Source organism: Dermacentor variabilis, chromosome 5 (genome assembly GCF_050947875.1).
Source record: "Dermacentor variabilis isolate Ectoservices chromosome 5, ASM5094787v1, whole genome shotgun sequence".
NCBI classification, from domain to species: Eukaryota; Metazoa; Arthropoda; class Arachnida; order Ixodida; family Ixodidae; genus Dermacentor; species Dermacentor variabilis.
The window spans coordinates 482022-507730 of record NC_134572.1 but is presented as its reverse complement, the minus strand read 5'-3'; the positions used below and the strand labels follow the sequence as shown (position 1 = coordinate 507730).

The window sequence follows — 25709 nt, the reverse complement described above, 5'->3', positions numbered from 1 at the left end:
CTCACAGGGGACCCTGATCATGAGAAGGAAATTTACAGAAGAATAAAAATGGGTTGGAGTACATACGGCAGGCATTACCATATTCTGACTGGGAGCTTACCACTATCATTGAGAATAAAGGTGTACAATCACTGCATTCTACCGGCACTAACATATGGGGCAGAAACTTGGAGGTTGACAAAGAAGCTTGAGAACAAATTAAGGGCCGCGCAGGGAGCGATGGAACGAAAAATGTTAGGGGTATTGTCAAGAGATAAGATGAGAGGGCTGTGGGTCAGAGAGCAAACGGGGATAGCCAATATTCTAATTGGCAATATTAAAAGAAAAAAATGGAGCTGGGCAGGCCATGTAATACGTAGGACGGATAACCGGTGAACCATTAGAATTGCAGAATGGGTGCCAAGAGAAGGAAAGCGCAGTCGAGGACAGCAGAAATCTAGGTAGGGTGATGAAATTAGGAAACCTGCAGGCGCAAGTTGGAATCAGTTGACACAGGATAGGGGTAATTGGAGATCACAGGGAGAGGCCTTCGTCCTGCAGTGGACATAAAGATAGGCTGAGGGTCATGATGATGATGATAATAATGAAAAAGCTTATGTGCTAAAAACAGTTCAATTACTATATCAGATAATTCGATATACTCAGGTTCACCTATAACGAACTAAATTTAGCGGTTGTGATGAGTGTTTCGCTCCTTATTGTGAATGGAGTCGTTAATTGACCGCGCCTTGAGTGCTGCGTTGCAGGAGATTTATTACCAAACAATAAAGTCTTCCAGTGCATTATTGTACGTCAGCATTTGGTTGCCATGTCGGAATGGCGGCTGCTCTGCGGCAAGACTTGGTGCTTGTTTCCCGCATCGCTTCAGTGTAGCGGCGGTGTAGCGCGCTGCGGCTGTAGCAAACCGTGCGCGTTTCCATGCTACACAATGCGCAGATGGTAAAACATCTTTGTTTAAACTCCAGGCTTTATGTTTATCTTTATGTCACCCGTGTTCGATTGCGGGTCTTCTTTAAAGATCAGAAGGGCGATTAGTTGCTATCCTGAAACTGCAGCGAGTATTGAGATGATGGTCGTCACTGCATGCTGCCGTTTTCCAGGTTATTTTGATGAGCTCTAAACGAAGATAAGTGCATTCGTCATCGTATTTGTAAATCTTGCCTTGTGTTCATAATGCTTTACAGAATAATTAACTAAATCTATTCTGCCAAAGTCTCTGTCCAGAGAGAAATGCTCTTTAATCTCATTATGATCGGCCTCCCCGAGCGCTTCAACGCCATCGAGGGAGTGCATCACACAATATACGCGGACGATGTTACGATCTGGGTGTCCGAGGGAAGCGACGGAGAAATCGAACAGCGATTACAGACCGCGGTCGAGGTGGTGGAAGAGTACCTCGTCGGAACGGGTCTCATCTGCTCACCAGAAGAATCGGAACTCCTCCTCTACCGCCCGAAGCTTAGGGGAAGACCCTCCAAGGCTTACATCCAGCATGATGCATACGAAGAAATTTGCATACACACCAAAGACGGACAAGAAATACCCAGGGTGAAGCAGATTAAGGTGCTCGGACTCATCATAGAATCGAATGGCAACAACGGAGAAATGGTCAGGCATTTGGAGACTAAGATCACGAACACGATGAGGCTCACCAGAAGAATCACCAACAGACATCAGGGTATGAGGGAGGCCAACGTCATCAGACTCATACACTCCTTCGTTATTAGCCACATTACCTATGTGGCCGCCTACCACAACTGGTACACGGCCGAATATGCCAAACTGAACACCCTCATTAGAGGAGCACACAAGATGGCACTGGGCCTTCCAGACAGCACCAGCACGGAACTTCTGCTACAGCTGGGCGCCCACAACACGCTTGAAGAGTTAATTGAGGCACACCAAATCTCGCAACTCGAGAGACTGGCGAAGACACGAATGGGCAGGAGCATCCTGGACAAACTCGGGATAAGTTATCACAAGCAGCAGGGCGACAAGACATCCCTTCCAAGCGCGATCAGGGAAAAGCTGCAGGTGGCTAATATACCCAAGAACATGAGCCCCGAATTCAGTCAGGGTCGAAGAGAGAGTAGAGCCAAGGCTTTACTCCAAGCCTTCGGTAGGGACAAGGAAGCGCTGTACATAGACGCGGCAGAATACGAGGATCGACGTGCTTTTGCAGTGGCCGTCCTCAATACCGAGAAACAATTGGTCAGTTCTTGTACCATACGTGTAAAAAACCCTGAGGTAGCGGAAAAGGTGACAATAGCCCTAGCCATCGTTAACCCCAGTTGTAGATATGTACTCAGTGACTCGCAGACGGCGGTCAGAAACTATGCTCAAGGCAGAACTTCGCCGAAGGCTGAGGCTATACTCAAAGCCAACGCGAACTATGTCACCTCCGAGGACACGGAGGAACGACACATTATATGGTTCCCGGCTCACATGTCCCCCGACACCCCCATACCCAACCTCAACGAGGAGGTCCACCGCGTAGCGCGAGGTCTCACGTTCCGCGCCCGCGAAGAAGGATCCTCTCTTGGGGTTGGAAATCCAACGGAGGCATGGACAGATAGGGACAGAATGACCAGATACTGTGATATTACAAAATTTTATCAAAATTCAAGGCGGGTTTATCTGCCCCCTAACCCCAAACTCGACAGGGCGCAAGCGGTAGACTGGAGGCAGTTACAAACAAAGACCTTCCCCAACCCCGTCCATCTCAGGAGGATATATCCGGACATCTACTCAGACGATAACTGCAAACTATGTGGCAGGGCTCACGCATCTCTTAAGACACATTTTCTGGGAATGTGAGGTTATATGCAAAGAAAATGCAGTTTCCCCAGATGAAGCTGCGGCGCGATGGACGGCCGCGTTGCGCAGCTCAAACCTCAAAAATCAACTATGGGCCATCCAGCAAGCCCGTGAGGCAGCGAGGAGACAGGATCTCAAGACCTCCTCGGGGGCAGCCTAGGCCCAGGCCACGAATTTGCCGGATTGTTAATAAAGTTGTTACCACCACCACCATCTATTCTGCGCATATATATTTCTTTTGCAGTGTTGATGTTCAAATGCATTGCTTAAAAAGAGCACAATGCTTACATTGCTGGGCACAGCGTCAAACTGCTTATATAGTAAGCCTCAGCAGCCGAGTCTAGGCGACTGCAGACAGCGTTTTTGATTATAAGCGCCTAAGGGCTCCATGCAAGGAACAATCATGACGCAGTATTGGCGTTCATACGTGTCTATTTAAACTTGCTGTTTAACACTAGAATGGCTGAAGGTGTAAGGGAATGGCACATTTGAAATTTAAACTAGAGGTGCAAAATACTTGTTCACGAACAGTGACTGTAATGAGGCACATGGTTATCATATTGATAATGATGCTAAAGAATGTGACCTTTTCGGTAATGGAGGGAAAGACATTCTTAGAAGACTGCTTAACCATTACTGCAGCCTTCTGGACATGCTGAGAAAAATACCGACTGTGTGCAGAGGTGCACCCACAAAGTCAACTGGATTGCACGGTTGGCAAATGCTTTATCAATTGACAGAAGTATGCAAAAATACTTCAGCCTGCAGCATTAGCTCAGTGGTGACAACAGCCTTTTGCTGCTAACATAACTGAGTCAAACAGCCGAATAGATGCAAATGAGATATAATGGAACATTTACCACCGGGATATTGCTTTTCTGTAGTTACAGCAAATACTTTTGAAGTGTAACCTAAGAAGTAGCCAATATGCTCAACTGAAATATTACTTAAGCAAGGTGCAGAAAATGCCCAAGTCTGGTCCCCTTTCTTCTTTTTCTCTTTTATTCCTGTCTCCTTTTTCTTTCACTCTTTCTCCCCTTTATTATAATGTGCTGTTAGTGCAAAATAGGTGCCACTGGAGCAACTGTAGCATTCAGCATCACTGCTGTTGTACCATTTCATAGTGCAGTGATTACATACATTTTGTTGGTGGGTAGGTACTTGTAGAGGTAGGATGAGCATCCGCCTCGCATGCAAGAGGACCGTGGTTCAAATCTCGGTGCTGCACAATTTTCTACCGTATTAAAAAAAAATCCACGTGTTGATAAAATTGCATAAACAGGCCTGGAGTGCGGCCTGATCCCGGTGACCAGAACCGGTAATGCAATCCCTCACCAGAGCAGCATTGGCCACCCTGGTGCAGTACTTGGCCACAACCTCCTATAGGACTACAACAATCAAACCCCGGCCCTCAGTCCCCAGCAGCTGCGAAGCAACTGACCACGGCGGCGGTCAGACCTGCGACACTACGCAGCAGAGGGTGCTGAGAATCTCTGGATCAAGACAAGCCGCCATTGGAGTCTGAACCTGGCAACGTTTAATGCTAGAACGTTATCTAGTGAGGCGGGTCTAGCAGTGCTACTGGAGGAATTAGCGGGCATTAAATGGGATATAATAGGGCTAAGTGAGGTTAGGAGGAGAAAGGAAGCGTATACATTGCTAAAAAGCGGGCACTTCCTGTGCTACCGGGGCTTAGTGGAGAGACGAGAACTAGGAGTCGGATACCTGATTAATAAGGATATAGCTGGTAACATACAGGAATTCTATAGCATTAACGAGAGGGTGGCAGGTCTTGTTGTGAAACTTAGTAAGAGGTACAAATTGAAGGTCATACAGGTCTACGCACCTACATCCAGTCATGATGACCAGCAAGCCGAAACATTTTCTGAAGACGTGGAATCGGCAATGGGTAAAGTCAAAACAAAATACACTATATTGATGGGCAACTTCAATGCCAGGGTAGGCAAGAAGCAGGCTGGAGACAAGTCAGTGGGGGAATATGGCATAAGTTATAGGAATAGCAGGGGAGAGTTATTACTAGAGTTTGCAGAACGGAATAATTTGCAGATAGTTGCAGTGAAGCAAGCATTTTATTTCAGTTCAATAAACAATTAGGCTTTCAACGTTCCACTATAATAAACTAATGAAAACATACAAAGTTACGTGCTTACAATTTTATTATTGTCGTTGCTGCCTTATTTAGGTAACAGGGAAAGTTTGAAGTATGAACTATTTGCAGTATTGCGGAGGAACAGTGACTGGCGGTTATGAGGGCATGGGCAGGGCTTCATTTCAGACTTGAGTTGTATCCGACTATAGCCGATTCCAACTTGCATCAGCGAATTTCCTAATTTCATCACTGCACCTAATATTCGGCCATCCTCAATTGTGTTTTCCTTCCCTTGCAATTCATTCTTTAACTCTAATGGTCCACCAGTTATCTGCCCTACGCATTACATGGCTCGCCCAGCTCTACTCTTCAAATGCGTAAGCATTTCTATGCTTACCCGACAAGAAAACTGGATGGTTTTCTTGTCGGGTAAGCACAGAAATGCCAATGAAGCAGCAGAAACAGCGCTCATGGAGCTCTCAGCACACACCTCACTCTGTCACTTTCGCAGATGGCTTTCAAGATACAGGCATGCACATCCTCTCTTCAACACTAAGTAAGCAGCGACAACACAGTGCCAGAAGCTATGAGCAGTCGACACTCTTTGTCGGCATCGCAGATCGCTTTCAAGGTGCAGCCAACGCAATGGTGCCATACTAAGCCACCGCTTGAGTATGTTTGGTTACGGTTCATATCGTTTGACAAGAATTGATAAGGTGCCAAAGAGTCATAACGGCTTACATTGGTCGGAATATCATCAGTGCACCTGGTACCTCCACCTACAGTACTTTGCTTGCGTCAGCAATGCTCCTTGCGCTGCCATCGGCACCAGTTCGTGTCGCCACTACACTGCTATTAGTACTGGCCCCATTAGGTTTCATAACATAGATAATGACACCGGGCTGCATGGAAAAATGAGCAAGTGGCAAAATTCTTACCCATACTTAGACAACTCCCAAAGCAGCTTCTGCATGAATTTTTTCTCTTAATCTCAACTAGAATATCGGCTATCCCCATTTGCTCTCTGATCCACACCGCTCTTTCCCTGTCTCTTAACGTAAGGCCTAACATTTTTCATTTTATAATATACTTTGTGTGGTCCTTTCATTGTTCTCGCGCTTCTTTTGTTAATTAACCTCCATGTTTCCGCCCCGTATGTTGGCACTGGTAGAATGCAATGATTATATACTTTTCTTTTCAATGACAGTGGTAAGCTCCTAGTCATAAATTGGTAATGCCTGCCATATGCTCTCCAACTCATTTTTATTCTTCTGTAAGTTTCCTTCTCATACTCAACATACTCCTGTACAGAAAGGCTGACTGGTGATCCTGAACTCTCCTTCCCTTGCCAGGCTATTGACCATTGCCTTTGTCTCCTGCATATTATTCTTCAACCCCACTCTTACACTTTCTCTGTTAAGGTCCTCAATCATTTGTTGCTATTCGTCCCCAGTGTTGCTGAACAGGACAATGTCATCTGCAAACCAAAGGTTGCCGCGATATTAGGCATTAATTCTCACTCCTAAGCCTTTCCAGTTCGAAACATTCGAATTCACCACCCCCAAAGAAAGCAAAGGCCGTGAATAGCATTGGAGACATTGTGTCTCCTTGCCTGACCCTTTTCTTGGTAGGTAATTTTCTACTTTTCTTGTGGAGATTCAAGGTAGTTGTGCAATCTTTGTATTTATTTCTCAAAATATTCACGTGTGCCTCCTGTTCCCTTTGATTACGCAATGCCTCTGAGACCAGAGGCAAACGCCCTTGAAACTTGGTGCTCGGAGGGGGCTCCTTGCGTCATGCGACTCCCGATGCATGGGTGTCGCCGTGAAATCCGGCCCAAGTTCACAATTTTCGCACTGACATCTCCTTTTGAGCGTGAAAATGACATTCTAGACAAAATCCAGAAGGATATCCGGCACCGGGGGTTGTTTTGGTCAGCGGTGCATGACAGCACGGAAAAATTTCGGGGAGGGGGAAGGGCTGAAGCTCTGGTCTCAGAGGCATAGCTGGGGGGAGGGGGGGGTGCTTATGGGGCTTCAGCCCTTCCCCCTCCCCGAAATTTTTCCGTGCTGTCATGCACCGCTGACCAAAACAACCCCCGGCGCCGGATATCCTTCTGGATTTTGTCTAGAATGTCATTTTCACGCCCAAAAGGAGATGTCAGTGTGAAAATTGTGAACTTGGGCCGGATTTCACGGCGACACCCATGCATCGGGAGTCACATGACGCAAGGAGCCCCCTCCGAGCACCAAGTTTCAAGGGCGTTTTGATGGCGAGCGGGCTCGTCGCGGCATCTCGCGAAGGCCACAGAATCTACGGAGCGCATGGATTTCAATTCCTAAACTTTATGGGTACATATAAAGTTCTCATAAAGTTTTGATGCGAAAGGTGCATTGACGTTTCCAAAATCGTGCTTTTGATTTTCTATTCCAGAACTTTGTGCGTTTAATGTTGCTGTAAACATTTCATGCCAAAGGTGCACTGACTTTTCTAAGGTCGTATATCGGACCATACAACGAGACAAGCCAAATCAACACACTATTAAACAAATTGACAAAGCACACAGCGAGGTCCGATGAGACGAAGCGTTGTGGTGGTTAATTTGTGCTGTCATGTCACAGAAAAGAATATCAACATTTTTTCACCTATGCCAAAGCATCCATGTCAAGACATTAAAGCCAGCAAAGGTAACTACGTTCTTATTTATTTTTCTACTTAGACTTTTATTCGCGAGGACACATTGAGCCTTTTGAATTTTTTTCTTCTCTCTACCCGCAGGCTGCCAGAGCCAGCCGAAGCGCATGCATTTTTCTCGTGTTGCCCCGGCCACTGCACAGAGAACTTCGGTGCACATTCGTTTTTCTCTGGCCGAGTGAATTTTCGCCTGGCAGTTTTGGACGCTTTCTGGTTAGCAGATGAGAAAAAGAAACAATAACAATGGTCGCTCGCCAACATCACTGTGGTGACTCGACAGATTGCAATGCATCCGCTTGAGCGCAACCTGTCCGGAAAGTGTTGTCTCGCCGGTGTAGGATAGCGAGCAGTATGCGCATGGCTCTCGGTGGACCAAGCGTCTCACGTTTTCTTTAATATTCCTTCCGTAGCCACATTAGATGCCCAAAGTAGGCCCTCGATTGTGGCCAACATGCTTTCCTTTACGTATCTGTTTTTTTTTTTCATTTCGGTGCCTCCGCCCCACAAAATAAAAGGATATCTTGTGCGGCGCAGTGAATTGTTGCATAATGAAAGTTCGATTTGGTTACTTCTTTTCCGGGAAGTAATGGGCCACGGGACACTTCAGCTGCTAGATACTCTTATCATATTATTGCGATAGCAATTATATGGACACTTAGGCAAAGTCCCTGCCGTTGCCGTCACCCTTATGGTCCGTATGAAGTCCAAGGGCGATAACATCAAAACCGCGCACCGCATGCTACATGTGCGAGTGAAAGCCTAGGAGGGTGGTGGTGACATGGGTGAGCCGACCATGGTGACTCAGTATTGCGTGCTCAAGGAAGAAAAGCGGGGACGAAGCGCGCCATCTTCCGTCACGCGCGATACATCAGGGGGAGTGGAGGGAGGGGCGGCGGGCCTTATGATTCTGTGATTGCACAACATGTTTATTTGCCTTGTTTGACGCATTATATACCAAGAGTTTTTCTTAGATGCGTAGATTTATTGGACACTTATACGTATATTTAAATATCTTGTTGCAATGTTTTGTGTATACGTGCAGTGAACCTTGTTTCCCGTGACATTTTTTTTTTCGCTTTATCAACTGTATCTTCACATTTGTATATTGCATTGTATCTTTGCATTTCGAATGCACGAGGCCGAGTCAAACGAAATCGAGCCAACCCGGCCCGCAGAATAATGGTTCGGCTCATTATCTGTGAGGCATGCGCGTAGCACATAGACATCTCTCATTTACAGAAGTGACACCCAGGTGTGAGGATAAACGTTCTTTAATGCTCTCATACATTGGGCTGAACATGGTTGCGTGACATAATGGATGCTCCAAAGTTCAACAGTGTGGTGTCGTGAGGTTTTTCACAACTAAAGGTGTTTCCCAAAAAGAAATTGGTCGTCATATGGCTGCTGTGTACACTGAACACTGCATTTCATTTGCCATTGTGAAGCGTTGGAGCAAACTGTTCAAAGAACGATGTGAAAGTTGAAAAGACGATCCAAGACTGGGCCAAGGCCACCGCGCAATCACCCGCAACACAATTGCATATGTTGATGAGCTGATTAGGGAAGAACGGAGGATAAGCATTGATGAACTGGCAGAGCATGTGAACGTAAGTCACGGTTTGTTTCACACCATAATTCATGAATGTTTCGGTTGAAGACCAGGCTGATTTTCTAGGTGCCCATTTCGAGTATCAATTCAGCCCATTACACAGACAGATTTCTGGAGGAAGAAGAAGACCGCGTGTGAAGGACGAACTCCAAATGAGCTCCGGCTCTTGGAACACCTCACAGCTGATCTTTTGTTTCTACAACGTGCTTACCACCACCAGTCGACGGATCTTAACAGGTGAAATCTTTTGAGACCAAGATCTGCCAGATCCGGTGAGACCTCGGCCCTTGGACATTTCGAGGCGAGCAGGCCGCAGCGCTAGGCCTAACGTAGGCGCCGCGATTACGGCGTGACAGTATAGCGTGCCGCACATGCCCACTGCACTGCTATCGTGACGATGGCTGCCCGAGACCCCCTGCCTGCTGCAGCATTGGACGAAACCACACCAGCCGCCGCTATGGATCAATAACCGACTCAAGACAACGAAGACGGGACTTGGTTTCTCGTGGCCCGAAAGCGCAAGAAACAGGTCCAAGTTACGTCGAGCTTGCCACCCAACACCGAACCCGCACAGCAGGACCCCCTACATCTGACATTGCGCAATAAGAGCTCGCAGCTGCCCCCGCTACCGATCAACGACTTGAAAGTGGTCTTCCGACCGAGAGATGGACTGAATCTCGGTGAGTGGCCGCAGCACTCTATAGCCAGATCTAGAGCTATAGGTACAGCGGCTCAATTAAACGAGAGCACGCACCACCAGCTAACCATCCGCATATACCGAGAGCAGAACGTCGCAGTGGTCAGCACACCGGACGAAGAACTAGCGGCAAGACTGCAGCTGATCAAGTCTATGGTGGCTGGTGGCCTATGGTGGCTGCTCCGGATGCTTCCTGCAAAGGAGTCATCTCCGGCATAGAAAAGAACACAATGCTGACAACGCTGATGACAAATATCCGATCACCGATAATTCAGGTCCTGCATGCAAGAATGATGGGAAATTCAGCCATGGCCATCATCACGTTCTCTGGCATTCGGGTTCCCCGGTACATCTACTATTACGGAGCAGAATACCGGTGCTACATTCATAAACCCCGACAGCAGCTGTGCAGCGTGTGCCTCTCCACGGGTCATCGAGCAGATGTTTGCCCAACTCCGGATAAACCCTGGTGTGCTGCGTGCGGAACTTCCAACCCCTCCGAAGGACATGATTGCACGCTGAAATGTTTTCATTGTGGTGGTGAGCACCCCGCCACTGACTCTCGATGTCCTGTAAGGCAACGCAAACCCTTTAACAAGAGCCACGTGTTCCGAGAGCAGCAGAAAATGGCTGAGCAACAACTCCAGCACAACAAGAAATCCTGCAAGGTAACGACATTCAACGGTGCGGCACCTGCGACTACTGATGCAACACGTGGTCGTCCTCGCTACCGATCCCGGAGACACAGCCAGTCCCAAAGTCGCAGTAGGTCCAGGGTCCGCAGGCCGTCCAAGGACCAGAAGCAACCACGTGGTCGAAGCCGATCTGGGAGTCGCAGCCTGATGCAGCAGAAACAGGCACCGAAGAAACCTCAGGCCGCGTGGACGAAAACGCCCGACCATCACACCAGGAAGGCGACAGTGGTGAGTTGGTCAGCGCAGTTTCCCCCTCTTTCCTCCTCCCTTCCCTCACCTCCGTCCACACAGCAAACAAACAAACAAAACAAACTGTCTCCCACAGCGACGCTTTCACTCACCCAGACACACACACTCGCACCTGAGAAACTCCCTCACAATTCCTGCACCAAATAAGAAGTGTGCAAAATGATAGAGGAAATGGCGACTGTTTTAAGAGTGGAGATGCAAAATATGAAGGAAGAGATCATGGCTGATGTCAAGCACATGCTACAACAGGTCATACAACAAGCCATGACTGACATGAAACAATTCATCAGTGCAACTTTTAGCTCAACTTTCAGCCATCAATACGACTCACTTCCACATGACACTAACACCACTAGAGAACCAAGAAGGTCACACCCTTATACCCGTCTGGCTCGTACAACAACACCTGCCCCCACCAGCGAGGCGGTATCAACCAATCATGGCCAGCAAACCTAAGAGGCGCACTACCACCACCTTCCGGGTGTGGCAATGGAATTGTAGAGGGTACCGAAGGAAGAAGGGTTCCCTCACACAGTTCCTAGCCACACGTCCTCACCCACCAGACGTTATAGCACTTCAAGAAGTACATTGCACTCCCACACTCAGTGGATACAATGCATACACCGACAAGCATGACACCACCAAACAACCACTAGTTGCCACCCTTGTGTCCAAACAAATCACAGTGATCGAGCACACGTACGCTCGACAGCTCCCACATTCCACATGTGCTCTTAGAAATTGTACCTAGGAATCGATATGAAATCAGCTTGTTTTTACTTAATATCTACAGTGCACCCAAATCGCGACGAGACGACTTCGGACAACTTTTTTCGGCCGCCAGTAAACAAGCCAAAAAATTGATTATTCTGGGAGATTTCAATGCGTCCCACCCAGCCTGGGGGTACCAAATAGAAACTTCAAAAGGCCGCCGTCTAGCCCACGCCATGAACCTTCATCAATTCACTCTGCTGACAGAACCTGACAAACCAACCAGAACGGGCAACAGTGTAAGCAGGGATACCTGCCCTGACCTAACAATGGTCAAGGGGTTAACTCAATGCACCTGGAACAACCTAATGGAGAATCTGGGCAGTGACGACAGCATTCTAGCCACAGACGTCCAACTGGTGGCCATACGCACCCCAGAACGTTCAATTAAAATGACGAACTGGGACACTTTCCGGCGCAGCAGAACCAAATCTGAACAACACGACCCGCCATCTCTACGCGAGTGGACACAACAGCTACAAGCAGATTTTAAAGCAACCACTAAGCAACTTACTGCAACAACGGAGACACCGGATGCGGACAGACATCTGCTCCATCTCTGAGATGCTCGAAGAGGCCTGACCAAACGATGGAAGAGGCAGAGGCACAACCGTAGGCTGAAACAAAGAATCGCCCGGATCACAGCAGAAGCTGAAGAATACACCACCAGCCTCACTAATAGCAATTGGCACAACCTCTGCGACCGCCTTAATGGCACACTAAGTAGTTCCAAAACTTGGTCCCTCCTCAGAGCACTACTCGACCCAACGCACACAAAAACGCACACAACGAACACAGTCCGCACTATCATCCACAAAGAACAAATAAATGATGACACGCTCCTCCAAACACTGCAACAAAGATACATTGCTACAGGCCACCGACCGGAGTACAAAGACAATCCACACGAGGAAGAAACCCAATTGGACGGCGATATTACAGAGGCAGAAGTGAGGGCAGCCCTACACGGCATAAGACGAAACACGTCGCCCGGAGCAGACGGCATTCACTATGCACTGCTATGCAACCTCGACGACCAGGCCATACGGAAACTCAATGCATGCTACAACGACAATTGGCAAAACGGAACGCTTCTACAGGAATGGTGACACGCTGATATCACCTTAATTCCGAAACCCAGGAAACCGCTGTCCCTCCAAAATCTCACACCCATTTCCCTGACTTTGTGTATTGGCAAACTCTTCGAGCACGTAGTCCTAAATCGCCTCCAGCCTCACCTCGAAGCGAACCAATTCTTTCCCAATACCTTGTTCGGCTATCGACCAGGCCTGTCTGCGCAGGACATACTCCTACAACTTAAGGAGGATGTTGTGGATGGTCCAAGTAAAACTCAAACAAGAGCCATTCTGGCGTTGGATCTCAAAGGAGCCTTTGATAACGTCTCACATGACCTCATTCTAAACAACCTTGCATTATCCCGATGCGGAAAGCGCATCTATGATTATGTCCGAGCATTTTTATCTGACCGAACAGCCACCATCGGCCTAGGTGATATTCGGTCGGATATCATAAAACTTTCCGGCAGAGGGACTTCCCAGGGTTCGGTTCCCTCACCCACCCTGTTCAACGTGGCGATGGCAAAGCTACCACCGCTCCTTGACAAACTTCCGAACGTGCAGCATGCCCTGTATGCCGATGATATTACAATCTGGGTGACCACAGGGTCAGACGGCGCCATTCAAGATGCACTACAGGAAGCCGTAAATATAGTTCAAGAGTATGCAACAGCCGGAGGACTCACATGCGCAGCTGAGAAGTCGGAGCTCCTGCTTGCATTCAAAAAACGAAACAAGGCCGATATTCCACCAGCCATCACATCGCATCTCAATGGCAACGTTATTCCAAGGGTAGACAGACTACGTGTACTAGGACTTCACATACAACACAACGGGAAGGCCACACATTCCCTACATGTGCTCCGCCAACAACTTACCCAAATAACGCACATGATAAAGCGCATTACAAACCGCCGACAAGGACTGAAAGAAAAAGACGTACTCCGAATCGTGCAAGCCCTCATAATTAGCCGATTAACCTACCACTTCCCCTATCATAACCTGACTCAGACCGAGATTCACCAGATGGACACCCTCCTCCGTACGGCACTGAAGGCAGCGCTGGGACTACCCCAACATGCGTCTACGCAGCTCCTACTACGACTGGGGGTGCACAACGCCATCCGCGAACTAGTTGGAAGGTCATCTTAACAGCCAATTGCAACTTCTGCAACGAACAATGCAAGAGTGCCACATTCTATCCCGGCTAAGATACCAAATGCCATGAAAACCACAACAGGAAAACCGCACACCTCTTCCGCTTAGCATTCACAACAAAATTCGCGTGGCCCCAATTCCCCGGAATATGCACCCTGACCGTCATAAAGGTCGACGAAAGGCAAGAGCACAAGCCCTGGCTCGCTTATTTGGCGATGACAAATCAAACACTCCAGTCCTATACACCGACGTGGCGCGCTACCCAGAGAAACGTGCCCTATGTCTAGTCGTACTAGATAGTGCAGACATTCTGAGAGCTTTGGCCACGCTCAACACTGCGGACAGTGGCACGGCGGAAGAGGCTGTTATTGCCCTAGCCATCGTACACGCTTCAGCCATGCCGGCGCCGGATGGACCTATCACAGTGATCACTGATTCTCAGACCGCCTGCAGGACTTTGGCACAAGGGAGGATGACACCCTACACACACACCGCATCCTTACATCATTACACCCCACAGCGTTACACAGGGTGCGTATCATCTGGACACCTGGACACACCTCTCTCCATGGTAATGAACGCGCTAATGCGGTAGCCCGAGAGCTCGCAAACCGGGCGCCATTGGAAGAGCTGTCCAACACAGACGACGCACCGACAGAACCACTGAACTACACTGAAACTCTACAATATTACAGAGATACCAGGAGACACTTCCCTCCACCACATAATTCCCTTAATCGAGAAGATGCCGTCGCGTGGCGACAGCTTCGAACTAATTCATTTCCCTGCCTCTTTTATCTTCACCTCTTCCACCCCACACAATATCCCTCATACTGTCCCAATTGTGGAGCAAAGCCCACAGTATATCATTGCACCTGGCAGTGCCCACACCCTCCAGGCTACTCCCCTATTCCTTCACCTTCCCCTTCCTCCTGGGAGACTGCGCTGACCAGCTCAGACCCGCAAGAGCAGCGACGGCTGATCCAGCGGGCACGCGGAATGGCGTGAGCCACTGGGGCCCTGAACTAAGGGCTCTAACCTGCGAGGAAGTCGCCCAAACTCATGATAAATAAATGTTTTCTCTCTCTCTCTCTCTCGGTTATCTGCTCTTGTGCACGCAATGAATGCCCAAGGTTTTGAAGCACTGCCAGAAGACGGAGAGGTTCGGCGCTGCCTTGACTCATCTGATCCGGTATCACAATGGAGGTGACGACTTCTTGTATGCAGTTGTGACCGGGGATGAATCACGGTGCCACTACTACAAGACTGAAACAGGACACAAAGCTTACAGTGGAAACATTCGAATTCACCACTCCAAAGAAAGATTTCCGCCGGAAAGGTGTTGTTGACTTTTTTTTTTGATCGTCAGGGGCCATTACTGATCGAATCTGATAAACCTGGAGAGACTATTAATCGCTTGCGATATTGTGAAACACCGGGTCGGCTGCGTGTCGCAATCAACAACAAACTATGTGAAAAATTGAAGAATGGGGTCGTGTTGCTCCACGACAATGTCCGTCCCCACGTCGCTGATGTGGTTAACACAAAACTGACAAAGTTCAAGTGGCAAACGCTGCAGCATCCGCCATACAGCCCAAACCTATCGCCTTGCGACTTCCACATTTTGGAGCAAATGAAAAAAATAGCTCAAGGGAACCAGATTCGTGTTCGACGATGGCGTGAAAGAGTCAGTAACAGACTCTTTGAAGCAGCAACCCAAAGAGTTTTATGAGATGGGAATCACACGACTCTTTAGTCAGTGGGACAAATGTCTAACTGCTCATGGAGACCACTTTTAAATAAAGTACCTCGTTTGTCACATATTCACATTTTCTCACTTTCATTTGACTTGCCCTCGTATATATTGCAGAACTCCTGCTTTCTTTATGTGCTCCATTGCGACTATAATTTCGGTGCAATTACTCACAATACACAACCGGAGACAGCTACTCCTGCACAACACATTGAAACAAAGGACAGCGTCATTGAGATTTTTCCTTGGCGGTTGCATACTCTCGACCTTCACAATGTCAATCGGAATCCAACTTGGAGAAACGGCCATTTCACTCATATCTCCAAGCGGGTTTGACTACCATCGAAGGTTGTGGACATGAGATCCTTAACTATCTCTATCTTGATTATCTGCCCTTGATTAACTTTGCCTTAATTAACACCAGAGGCTGTGAGTTCGACTCCCACCAAAAGTCATGGGTTCGAGTGCCTTAATTCAGTTTCAGTTTCAGTTTATTGATGCGCTTGAAATGTTTTACAGAAAAAGTAACTCTAGGAGGTCCCATAGTCAAAGACTGGGGAGGGACCTCCAACAGTACCAATTAAAACCAAAGGTCGCGGATTCGACCATGAATGGTGGCATGATCAATATTGGTGCCATTGAATTTTGGTCCCACCAAATGTCAAGGATTTGACTCCCACCAAAGGTCGTGGGCTCGACTCCCACCAAAGGCCATGGGTTCAACTATCAATGGTGGCACAATCAATGTTGGTGCCATTGACTTTTGGTCCCACCAAAGGTTGTGGGTTTGGGTGCCATAATGAACTCTATCTTAATTAGCTTCGCCTTAATTAGCACAAAAGGTAATGGGTTTGACTACCACCAAAGGTTGTGGGTTCGACCGTCAGTGGTGGCTCTATCAATTTTGGTACCATTGCATTTTTGTTCCACCAAAGGTCGAGCATTCGACTCCCACCAAAAGCCAAGGGTCTTAATTAAATTTGCCTTAATTAACACCACAAGCAGTTGATTTGACTCCCACCAAAGATAGAGGGTTCGACTCCCTATGGATTTTGGTGCCATAACGCCAGACGGTGTAACACCGGACATCTGATTTTTTGTCCCATGAATCATCTAACGCTTTTGCTTTAATATGTGTTTGTATGCTAACACTTTTACCAACACAAGACATCAGATTTAACTTCATTCCTTACACATACAGCAACCCGCACTGTGGAATAGAACAAAAATTTTGTTGAATGTTACAGACACAACACTGCTTCTGGTGGGTGCTCTTATGTAACAGAAAGCCTCTGCTGACACGCAAAGGGCATGCAGCAAGTGAGCATACCGGCATAGCTGAGCGACCTCCTGCTTCTGGTTGAAGAGGCCTCTGTTGAGAGCGCAGAGCTCGCGCTCTATCGGCAACGAGTTGGGCATCAGAGCATAGGCTCGCCGCTGCAGCTTAGCCGCCTCCTCAAACTCTCCGAGCATGCGCAGCCCTACCGCACACCGGTACAGCGCCTTGGCAGAATCGGGGTCCAACTGCAGTGCACGCCGCGCACTGGCCACTGCCTGCAGGCAATTGAGGAACCGTGTGTCTTTCCAGCGTGACAAACACTCAAAGAGTACATGTGGAGCTAACCTGTTGTGCTCTCCATGTTTCTAGTGACAAAGGATGCAGAGCAACTAAATGCCAACAGCTCCTACCGCCAAATGTGTTATCGGCAAGGGCGGCTTCACAGCTGCTTGACCTCAATTGCAAACTTGGCATAGGGCAATGCCGCAGTTTTCAGCGAAATTTTTCCATGCCACTGTAATAGTAGCAAGGCAAGGAGCTGCTGGTCCACACAACCCTAACAATCTCTGGCTGTTGTGATCAAGCATTCACTTAACACTCTTGCAATTCAATAGGCTAAAGTGGAGCACCTTGTCTTGTTACTTCGATGGCAGCACTTATTTATTTTCTCTTCGTATTTATTGCTGGGTTGCTCTAAGTTACCTGCACTGTTAGAGACAGCAGCAATTCTATGTGCATGTATCACAAGAATTCCCAGGCATGCCACTCTGACTGTGAAAATCATTTGCCACATTTAAAGGCAGTACGGGAATGACTTTCAGTGCAGTGTCTTTCAGCCTTAGCACCGCCAGAGTATTATAACCACCTCGGGTGCTGTGCATACTGCTGTACACTTCAAGATGACATTTCAAGACCAGAAGTACCAATAAAGATAACAATGTCTAAAATGCATCGCATACATCTTCTTGTACAGACCTGCATGCATTACATGCTTGCTCATTTATAGAAAAGTGCGAACCACACTGGGTAGCACTAAGCTTATTTCTCAATCCTAGCTGGGCAACTTCTCTGTTTCAGTGCCAGCTTTTTAGCTTTAACCAAAGTGAGAGTTAAAGCAGCCCATGGCAGAGCACACAATACATGATTACAAGACCAACAGTTTTCAGTCATCAGTTGTGTTTTGCCACGAGAATGTTTGTGTTCTAATTACATGGTAATTAGAAAATAATATTTGAACAAGTATTACCTAAGTTTATAAGTTAGAGGGCATGACTTCCTATTTTAAAGCCGTTATTTTTAAACACCCCTTTCAGTCATTTTCAATATGCTATTTCATATATAATTGTCATATACAATTATATAATTATATATAATTATATAAATATATAATTATTTTTGTTCGCTATACTAGAACCGTGCATGCAAAATGTGGAAAGTGCCGCATGATTTAGTGTGCCACGACAGCAGTAGCCCAAAAAGTTGTTTCGAGTTGACACCACGCATTGCCTGACTCTGCAATTGTGTGGTCATTGTGTAAACTGCTACTGACATTCAGAGGGCGCAGCTCACAATCAATGGAAGCCAGCACCAACACTGACAACTGCACACTTCAAGGCAACTGCTGAGTCAGGCAATGAGCGGAGTTAGTTGCTTCAAATAACTTTTCAGGCCTCTGATGCTGTAGCTAAGGGCGCTCAAACATGTGGCACTTTTCATATATTTTGCATGCTACCAGTAAAGCATGGAAAAAATAATTACACAGGATGCAGTGCAGTGGTGACCACTGAATGGGATGCTTTAGGAAGCAATAACAGCTTTTCGATCAGATAAAAAGAATGAGAAACTTGTTCACATAACCTTTTCTAATTATAAAGGCAATCAGTACACAAATATTATCTTGGTGGCAGAGGAGACCTCCTGAAAAAGCATTATTTATCCCAAAACCGTATACTGTATTAGCCTCTTCAGCAACTTCCCAGTGACAACTATGACATCCCATGGATATCCTATGGACCTCCAGTGCTGGGACATAAATATCCTAGGGATGTGTTGAATATGTCCAGCGGACATCCCTCACAATTGTTTGGCCAGTTGGATTTCTGAAGTTGGAAGTTTCTTCCAGGACACACGGTAGTTTCCCCTGCCCAGGTCGCTGTCCAGAAACCTCCAATGCTCTCCGGACAGAGATGCTGCGTACTGAAGAGCGCTGATGCTTGGTGAAGGAAAAATTAACTTGGTTTATTTCACAACTTTGCCGGCATTAGGTCAAGAAGGAAAATAAATATGCAAAGAAATATGAGACGGCAGCAAAATGCGCGCTGGGCTTGAAAATTTTCAGGAAGTGCCTCCTCACACCTTCGCGCTGCAGCTTTTTATGCCCTTTTCTCCTGCCGGAAGGAAAAAGGGCTTTTTCTCTTTGGGGTCTCCACCCACTCCCCCACACATGACATCAGCCCAGCAGTCATGGTGGCCTCCAGCTCTCTGGGTGGTTCTTGGAAGGCAAACAACGGAGTGGGGTCAACATTCAGGCCACTTATCCAAGAGCATATGCACTTAGGGGGATGCGAGCCTGACAAACCACACAAGCATAGGTTGCTGATGAACAATGGTGCGCAGTGTGACGTCGAGTCATTCCTGGCCACGAGCAGTGGTAGTAAGTGCCCAGCTGTCACTTGGCTAGCCGTGTCGAATACTTGGGAGTGCAGTTGCGACAGCAGGTGATTCCTGGCCAGAAGCAGTGGAAGCAGATGCTCTGCTGTCCGTATCTAACGGGCCACATTTTTTGTGTCCCGTGGACATCCCTAGCATGTCTGCGAGCGACATTGTGGGGACATGATGTGTACTATCGGCCAAAAAAGTAAACCACCCACAGCTTAGGTGACCGAAGCGGCTGCAGGGCCACACTGGGGCACTGCTATCTGCAGCGTCATGCAAGCGTGTCGTCAACCGACAGCAGGAAGCATATCTCGTGACGACACCTCGAGCAACAACATACTGCCCATCACCGTGACGTCACCATAGTAGCATATAAAGATGATGCACGCAAAATAAAGAGGCGTTTTCCGCTTATGTTACCGAGACGTTCACTCGAAACACAACAGTGGCAACGAGGGTGGGATCGACGCGGTAGGGGAGTGCCTTGAAGTGTGTCTACTGAAACAGGCAGCGATGGCACCAGGGCAAGCGCCCGCACTCACCAAAGAGGAAGGAGGCCGGTCCATCTATAAGGTGCACTTAGATGCTTACTTTCAAGCACAATAAATCATGGTTACAGCAAAACAAAGAGCACTGCTGGTAGCCGCTCTGTCCAACACCGCTGTCAAGGTACTTCAGGGATGATGCCAACCAAAAGCGTGAATGACCTCACATACAGCGATGTCGTAAGCATCTACAGAGCCACTATGAGCCACAAGTCAACGAAACAGCAGCCAGTTACCGGTTTTTTTATGCACACACAAGCAGAAGGTGAAAGAGTTTGGGATTTCGTAGCCGCACTTCGTCGCATGGCCAAAGACTGTAATTTGGGCAACATGCTGCACCACATCATGCTGCGGGACAGCATAGTATAGAAGCATAGACATAAGACGTCTATTGTTGACATGTAGGTCCCTGTTGTTGAAGGAAGCAGAAGACTTCGCAATTTCTGCTGAGGCTGCAGCAGAAAACGTGCAGCACATGCAGAGACTACCCTCCCAGGAGGCAGGCATAGCTAATTTTGTTCGGCCGGTCCACTCACGTCCGCAGTCTAGGAAACCAAGCAGGCTACCTTGCAATGAGCACCGGCCTTGCACCCGATGTAGCGCGTCCTCGCACCAAGCAGATGATTGCTGTCATCTCAGAACAGTGTGCCAACGGTGCTGGAAATGCAGCCACTTAGCTCGGATGTGTAGAGCGTCGGACAAAGGCATTAAGGGGAGACGACAAGCGTATGCGCTTTCTCAAAGCCCAGAAGATAATTCAGAAAACTGCGAAGCTTTGTACACGCTGATTGCACATCAAGCAACGAACGGCTCACGTTAAGCCTATTCTTTGTCAAATAAGTTGGAACGGAGTGCCGCTCACAATGTTGGTAGACAGGGGGTCACCTATGCGTGTGATTCCACGGGCCGTGTTCGAGCAACATCGAGGCAAGTGGCCACATCTGCAGGCAACAACAATGAAGCTGTCGTGTTTCAAGGGCCCACTTCCTATCGCTGGGAAATTACAACTCAATGCAACCATGGGTTGCGCGACAATTCAAGCAGAACTGGTCTTCGCTGATTCTTTGGGACCAAGGCTTTGTGGCCGTGACACTACCCAAAGCTTCAATACAGCAGGTGTACCGGTACTCACTGAAAATGCTGTGACATGCATACAAGCAGACAATACAGACCGAAGGTTGGACACCTTGTTATCAAAGTAGAATGACGTCTTTGCTCTAGGTCTGGGTTTGCTTCGAGGGCCACCGGTCCACCTGACCATCAGACAAGACGACAGGGCTCAGTCTTGTAAAGCTCGGATGGTGTCTTACGTGCTCAAGCAAATGGTGTCAGAAGAGATAGATAGGCTAGTCAACGAAGAGGTGTTATCATCGGTGAAATCTTCTAAATGGGCCACAGCTGTCGTGCCTGTAGTCAAGAAGGATGGGCGGCTGCGGTTGTGCGATGACTTCCATTTTGCGGTGAATGCTGCGACCCTTATGAACCAATATCTGCTGCCGCGGGTTGACGATATCCTTGCGAATCTCAACGGCGGATAAATTTTCAGCACCACGGATTTGCGGAACGCCTATAATCAGCTGCCCCTAGACGAACAATTGAAGAAGCTAGCCGTTCTGAACACTCACAAGGGTCTATACTGTTTCAACAGACTGGCCTTTGGGGTGTCGTGAGAGCCGGCAATCTTCCAGCGACGCATGGAAGCCGTGCTCAGCGGGATCCCCGGGGTGCAAGTGTATCTAGACGACATTATTGTAGCCGAAAAGGCGAACGACTACATGATCCTGGAGCAAGAGCTACAGCGTCTGAGGGAACACGGCTTGCGTCTAAGGCATGAGAAGTGCAAGTTCCAGCAAGAGCAAGTTATGTTTCTTGGCCACTGCACTGATAGCAACGGCCTGCGCCCTAAAATCAATAACATCACAGCGCTGCTTGATGCCCCACGACCCACCACAATGAGTGAACTAAAAGCATTTTTGGGACTTTTAAATTACTAAGGCAAGTTCTTGCCGCATGTGTCAACTTTACTAGCGCCCTTATACGTATTGTTGGCAAAGGGCATGAAGGGGTTCTGGGGCAAACAGCAGCAGACTGCTTTCGAAGCAGCCAAAAAGGCAGTGAAGAATGCAAAACTTCTGGTGCATTTTGACCCAAACAAGCCCCTTCGTTGAGAGTGTGACACATCAGCAGTAGGTCTGGGAGCAGTGTTGTCGTATCGAGTTGGCGGCGTTGACTACCCTATAGGATTTAAGTCACGAACCCTAACGAAAGCTGAGAATAACTACTCCCAGCTAGAGAAGGAGGCCATCGCTCTCGTGTTCAGCATGACAAGGTTTAGAGACTACCTGTATGGGAACCACTTCGAGCTGATAGCAGACCGCAAATCAGTAACGGGACTGTTCAGCCCGGACAAGGCGATTCCACCAATGGCCGCTACCCGCATTCAACGTTGGGCCTTGCTGTTGGGCGGATATCGATACAGTCTGGCCTACCATAAGGGATCCGAAAACGTGAATGCCGATGCCTTCAGCCAACTCCCTATTTCCCTGAGGCAGCCCGATAAGGAACAGGAACATGCACCCGAGTATGTATTCTACGCTGAGACTGTGAATGTGGCACCCATCAGTGCCAAAGAGTTGGCGGCTATAACCATCCGTGATCCTATGTTACAGCAAGCGTGGAAATTAATCCTGCAGGGCTGGCCAACCTACCTGATAGAGACAGAGGGGCGGTTCCAGCCTTTCTTTCAGAAAAAGTGTGAGTTGACTGTAAGTCCTGGGGCACTATAATGTAAAACTATTCCAAACTTTTCTATTCCATTTCTGCAACTGGCCCTCCGCGATTGGTTAAAAACTTTTTTGGACCATCCCCATTTCACCTGTCCATCACGCAGCGTCACGAAAACCACAATAGCTCCCCATCTGATATGACGTGTACACGCTGATTATCATGATTTGACCGAACCAAAGAAACACAGTTATTTCTGATTCGACACCTTTTCGCCATTAGCCCTCGGCTATTGGTAAAAAGTTTTCGGGCTGTACCCACTTCACCTGCCTGTCATGCAACGTCACAAAACCGCAAAAACTCACTGCGTCAAAGTGATGTGTATGCATTAAAGAAGCATTAATATGCCGAACAAAACTGAATTTTCTTCTGAATAGCCTCAGGTTGCCCCGTTCCAAAAGGAATAAAAGATGGCTGCCGTCGATCGCTCAGGCACTGGCTATTCGCGCCTGCCGGAGAGCATCACTTTATTTTCGTACAATAAATCTTTCTGTGTGGCCGTGTAACCTTTTCGAGCACTTTCGGCAAGTTTACGACCTCGCTCTGCCAACTCTTCTTTGCTGAGGATCCGTTTTAGTGTCATTCTTAAGCTTCCATTGCACGCCGCCGCAATTTTCTACCAGCCACCTCAAGCTCAGTAAGGGAAAGCGGACCAATGCGGATGCCGGCATCACCCTCTTAATCCGGTTATCGATTTTCAGTACAGTGGCTCGGCCCCATCGAATCCCTCTCCACTTGAGCGTGCTCTTCACCTCTTGTCAGCGAATTAGATAACACAAGCCGCTCAGTGTAGGCAATCTTATTCATTTTTCAAGGAAACAAAAGTGACCTCCTATGAACGAGGACAGCATTTGATTGGTCTGTTCAGACGACCCTGCGGGTGACTGCCTGATGCTTGCGTCGGCGATTACGCAAATATGACGTCAGGAGATTGGAATAAAAGAATATTGGAATAGTTTTACGTTATAGGACCCCTGACCTCATTTACTGGGGACATAGAATAGTAGTGCCGTCAGCGGCTGCTGGAGGTCTTCTGAGGCTCCTTCATGAAATACACCCAGGAATGGCTGTGATGAAAAACCCTGCACAAACAATTTTTTGGTACGCAGGGCTGGATGCCAATATCAAGAGGATGGCACGCGAGTGTGAGACATGTGCACAATCCAGTACGATGCCTCCCGCGCAGATACTAGCACCGTGACCTGAAACAGGCCAGAAATGGTCTTCGGTGTGTTATGTATCTCCTGGCGCCCCCTACAAATCTGACATTTTTAATAAAGGCTAGGACAGTCGTGGCCGCCCGAGTTGTTGTTCACAAGAAATGGAGTCTGTCACTCGCGGCTTCGTGCCGTCGCATCTTTGAAGCCCTGCGCAACAAACCCAAACAACATAACATGGTGTCAGAAGTGTAAGCAGATCGTCCCCGCAACGCCTGAAATCAACAAAATGGCCAACGTTTTCATCCAGCCCCCGGCTCACTTCGAACCTGGTGACACTCCTCAGACCGCATGGGAAGAATGGCGGGAAGCATTCACCATATATGAACTGGCTTGTGAGTAGAACACTAAGCCTAAATCAGCGCGGAAGGCATTGTTGCTTCATGTACTTGGCCCGCATGCTCATCGCATTGCACAGACGTTCCCTCCAGACCCTGCTGCCGGAAACGAAGACGCAGACCCAGTGAAATACATACTTGACAAGTTTGACGAGTTATATCGCCCGTACAAGAACGTCATACAAGCAGCGGCAGTGTTCAACTCGATGGTACAAAAGCCAGGTCAGTCAATTGACGATTTTGTTACTGACCTTCGACGACAGGCGCAGAAATGTGACTTCGGTGACAAGTGCGACAAGGAGCCCTTCAAGCCGATACTAGGGGCCGCTGCATGCACAACTCTGCACTTGCTTTCCCGTGTGAAGACCCTTCAAGCAACGACAAAGTCCACTGACACAGTGTTGCAAGAACAGTTTCAGAAAGTACTGAATGATTTCCCTGACATATTTGAAGGAATCGGCCAGCTTCCGGGACGTTATAGCATCCAGCTGCGTGAAGGTGCAGTGCCGACAGTTTGTGCTCCTCGCAGAGTACCTAGTGCACTCGAGGATAAGGTCAAAGCAGAGCTGAAGCGCATGGAGAGGAATGGCGTAATCACGCGAGAGTCAGAACATAGTGAATGGGTCCATCCCATAGTGGTGATAACCAAAAAAGACGGAACTGTTCGTTTGTGCCTGGATCCACGGAACCTCAACGCAGCAATAAAAAGCCAACACTACCGCATACCAGTACCAGAAGAGCTTTTTGCAAGCCTGAATGGCTCAACAGTCTTCTCTGTCCTTGATGCCAAGAGTGCTTTCTGGCAACTGACTTTGGATCAACCAAGTTCACGGCTTTGCACATTCGCAACACCATGGGGCTGTTACCATTTTCTTCGAGTACCATTTGGGCTTGCGACAGCCCCCGAGCTGTTCCAGCAGGCCATTGACAAGGTATTTGAAGGGCAGGCCATTCTGAAGCCGTATTTTGATGACATACTGGTTGCCTCAAGGACTCCAGAAAAACACAAAGCCCATCTCAGAACTGTTCTGACCATAGCTAGACAAAACAACCTGAAGCTTAACAAATCAAAACTGAAGTTAGGACTTTCAGCCATAAAATATCTGGGTCACCAGCTCTCCTCAGATGGGCTATCCCCAGATTCTGACAAGGTCAGATCAATTGAGGCCATGTCATTTCCATCAAACAAGTCAGAACTGCAAAGATTCTTAGGAATGGTGACATATCTCACGAAGTTCATCCCTAATTTTTCGGCAACTACC

General features: G+C 48.0%; 1 protein-coding gene across 2 annotated transcripts in view; it reads right to left on the bottom strand.

Annotated features, from left to right (window-relative positions):
• LOC142582167 (inactive peptidyl-prolyl cis-trans isomerase FKBP6-like) overlaps window positions 1-25709 on the bottom strand; it is a 72504-nt gene that overhangs the window by 5269 nt on the left and 41526 nt on the right. For both annotated transcript variants that reach the window (XM_075691562.1, XM_075691561.1), the window contains one exon: window positions 16960-17183. In XM_075691562.1, coding sequence (XP_075547677.1) covers window positions 16960-17183 — 224 coding nt within the window. The remainder of the gene's footprint in view (window positions 1-16959; window positions 17184-25709) is intronic.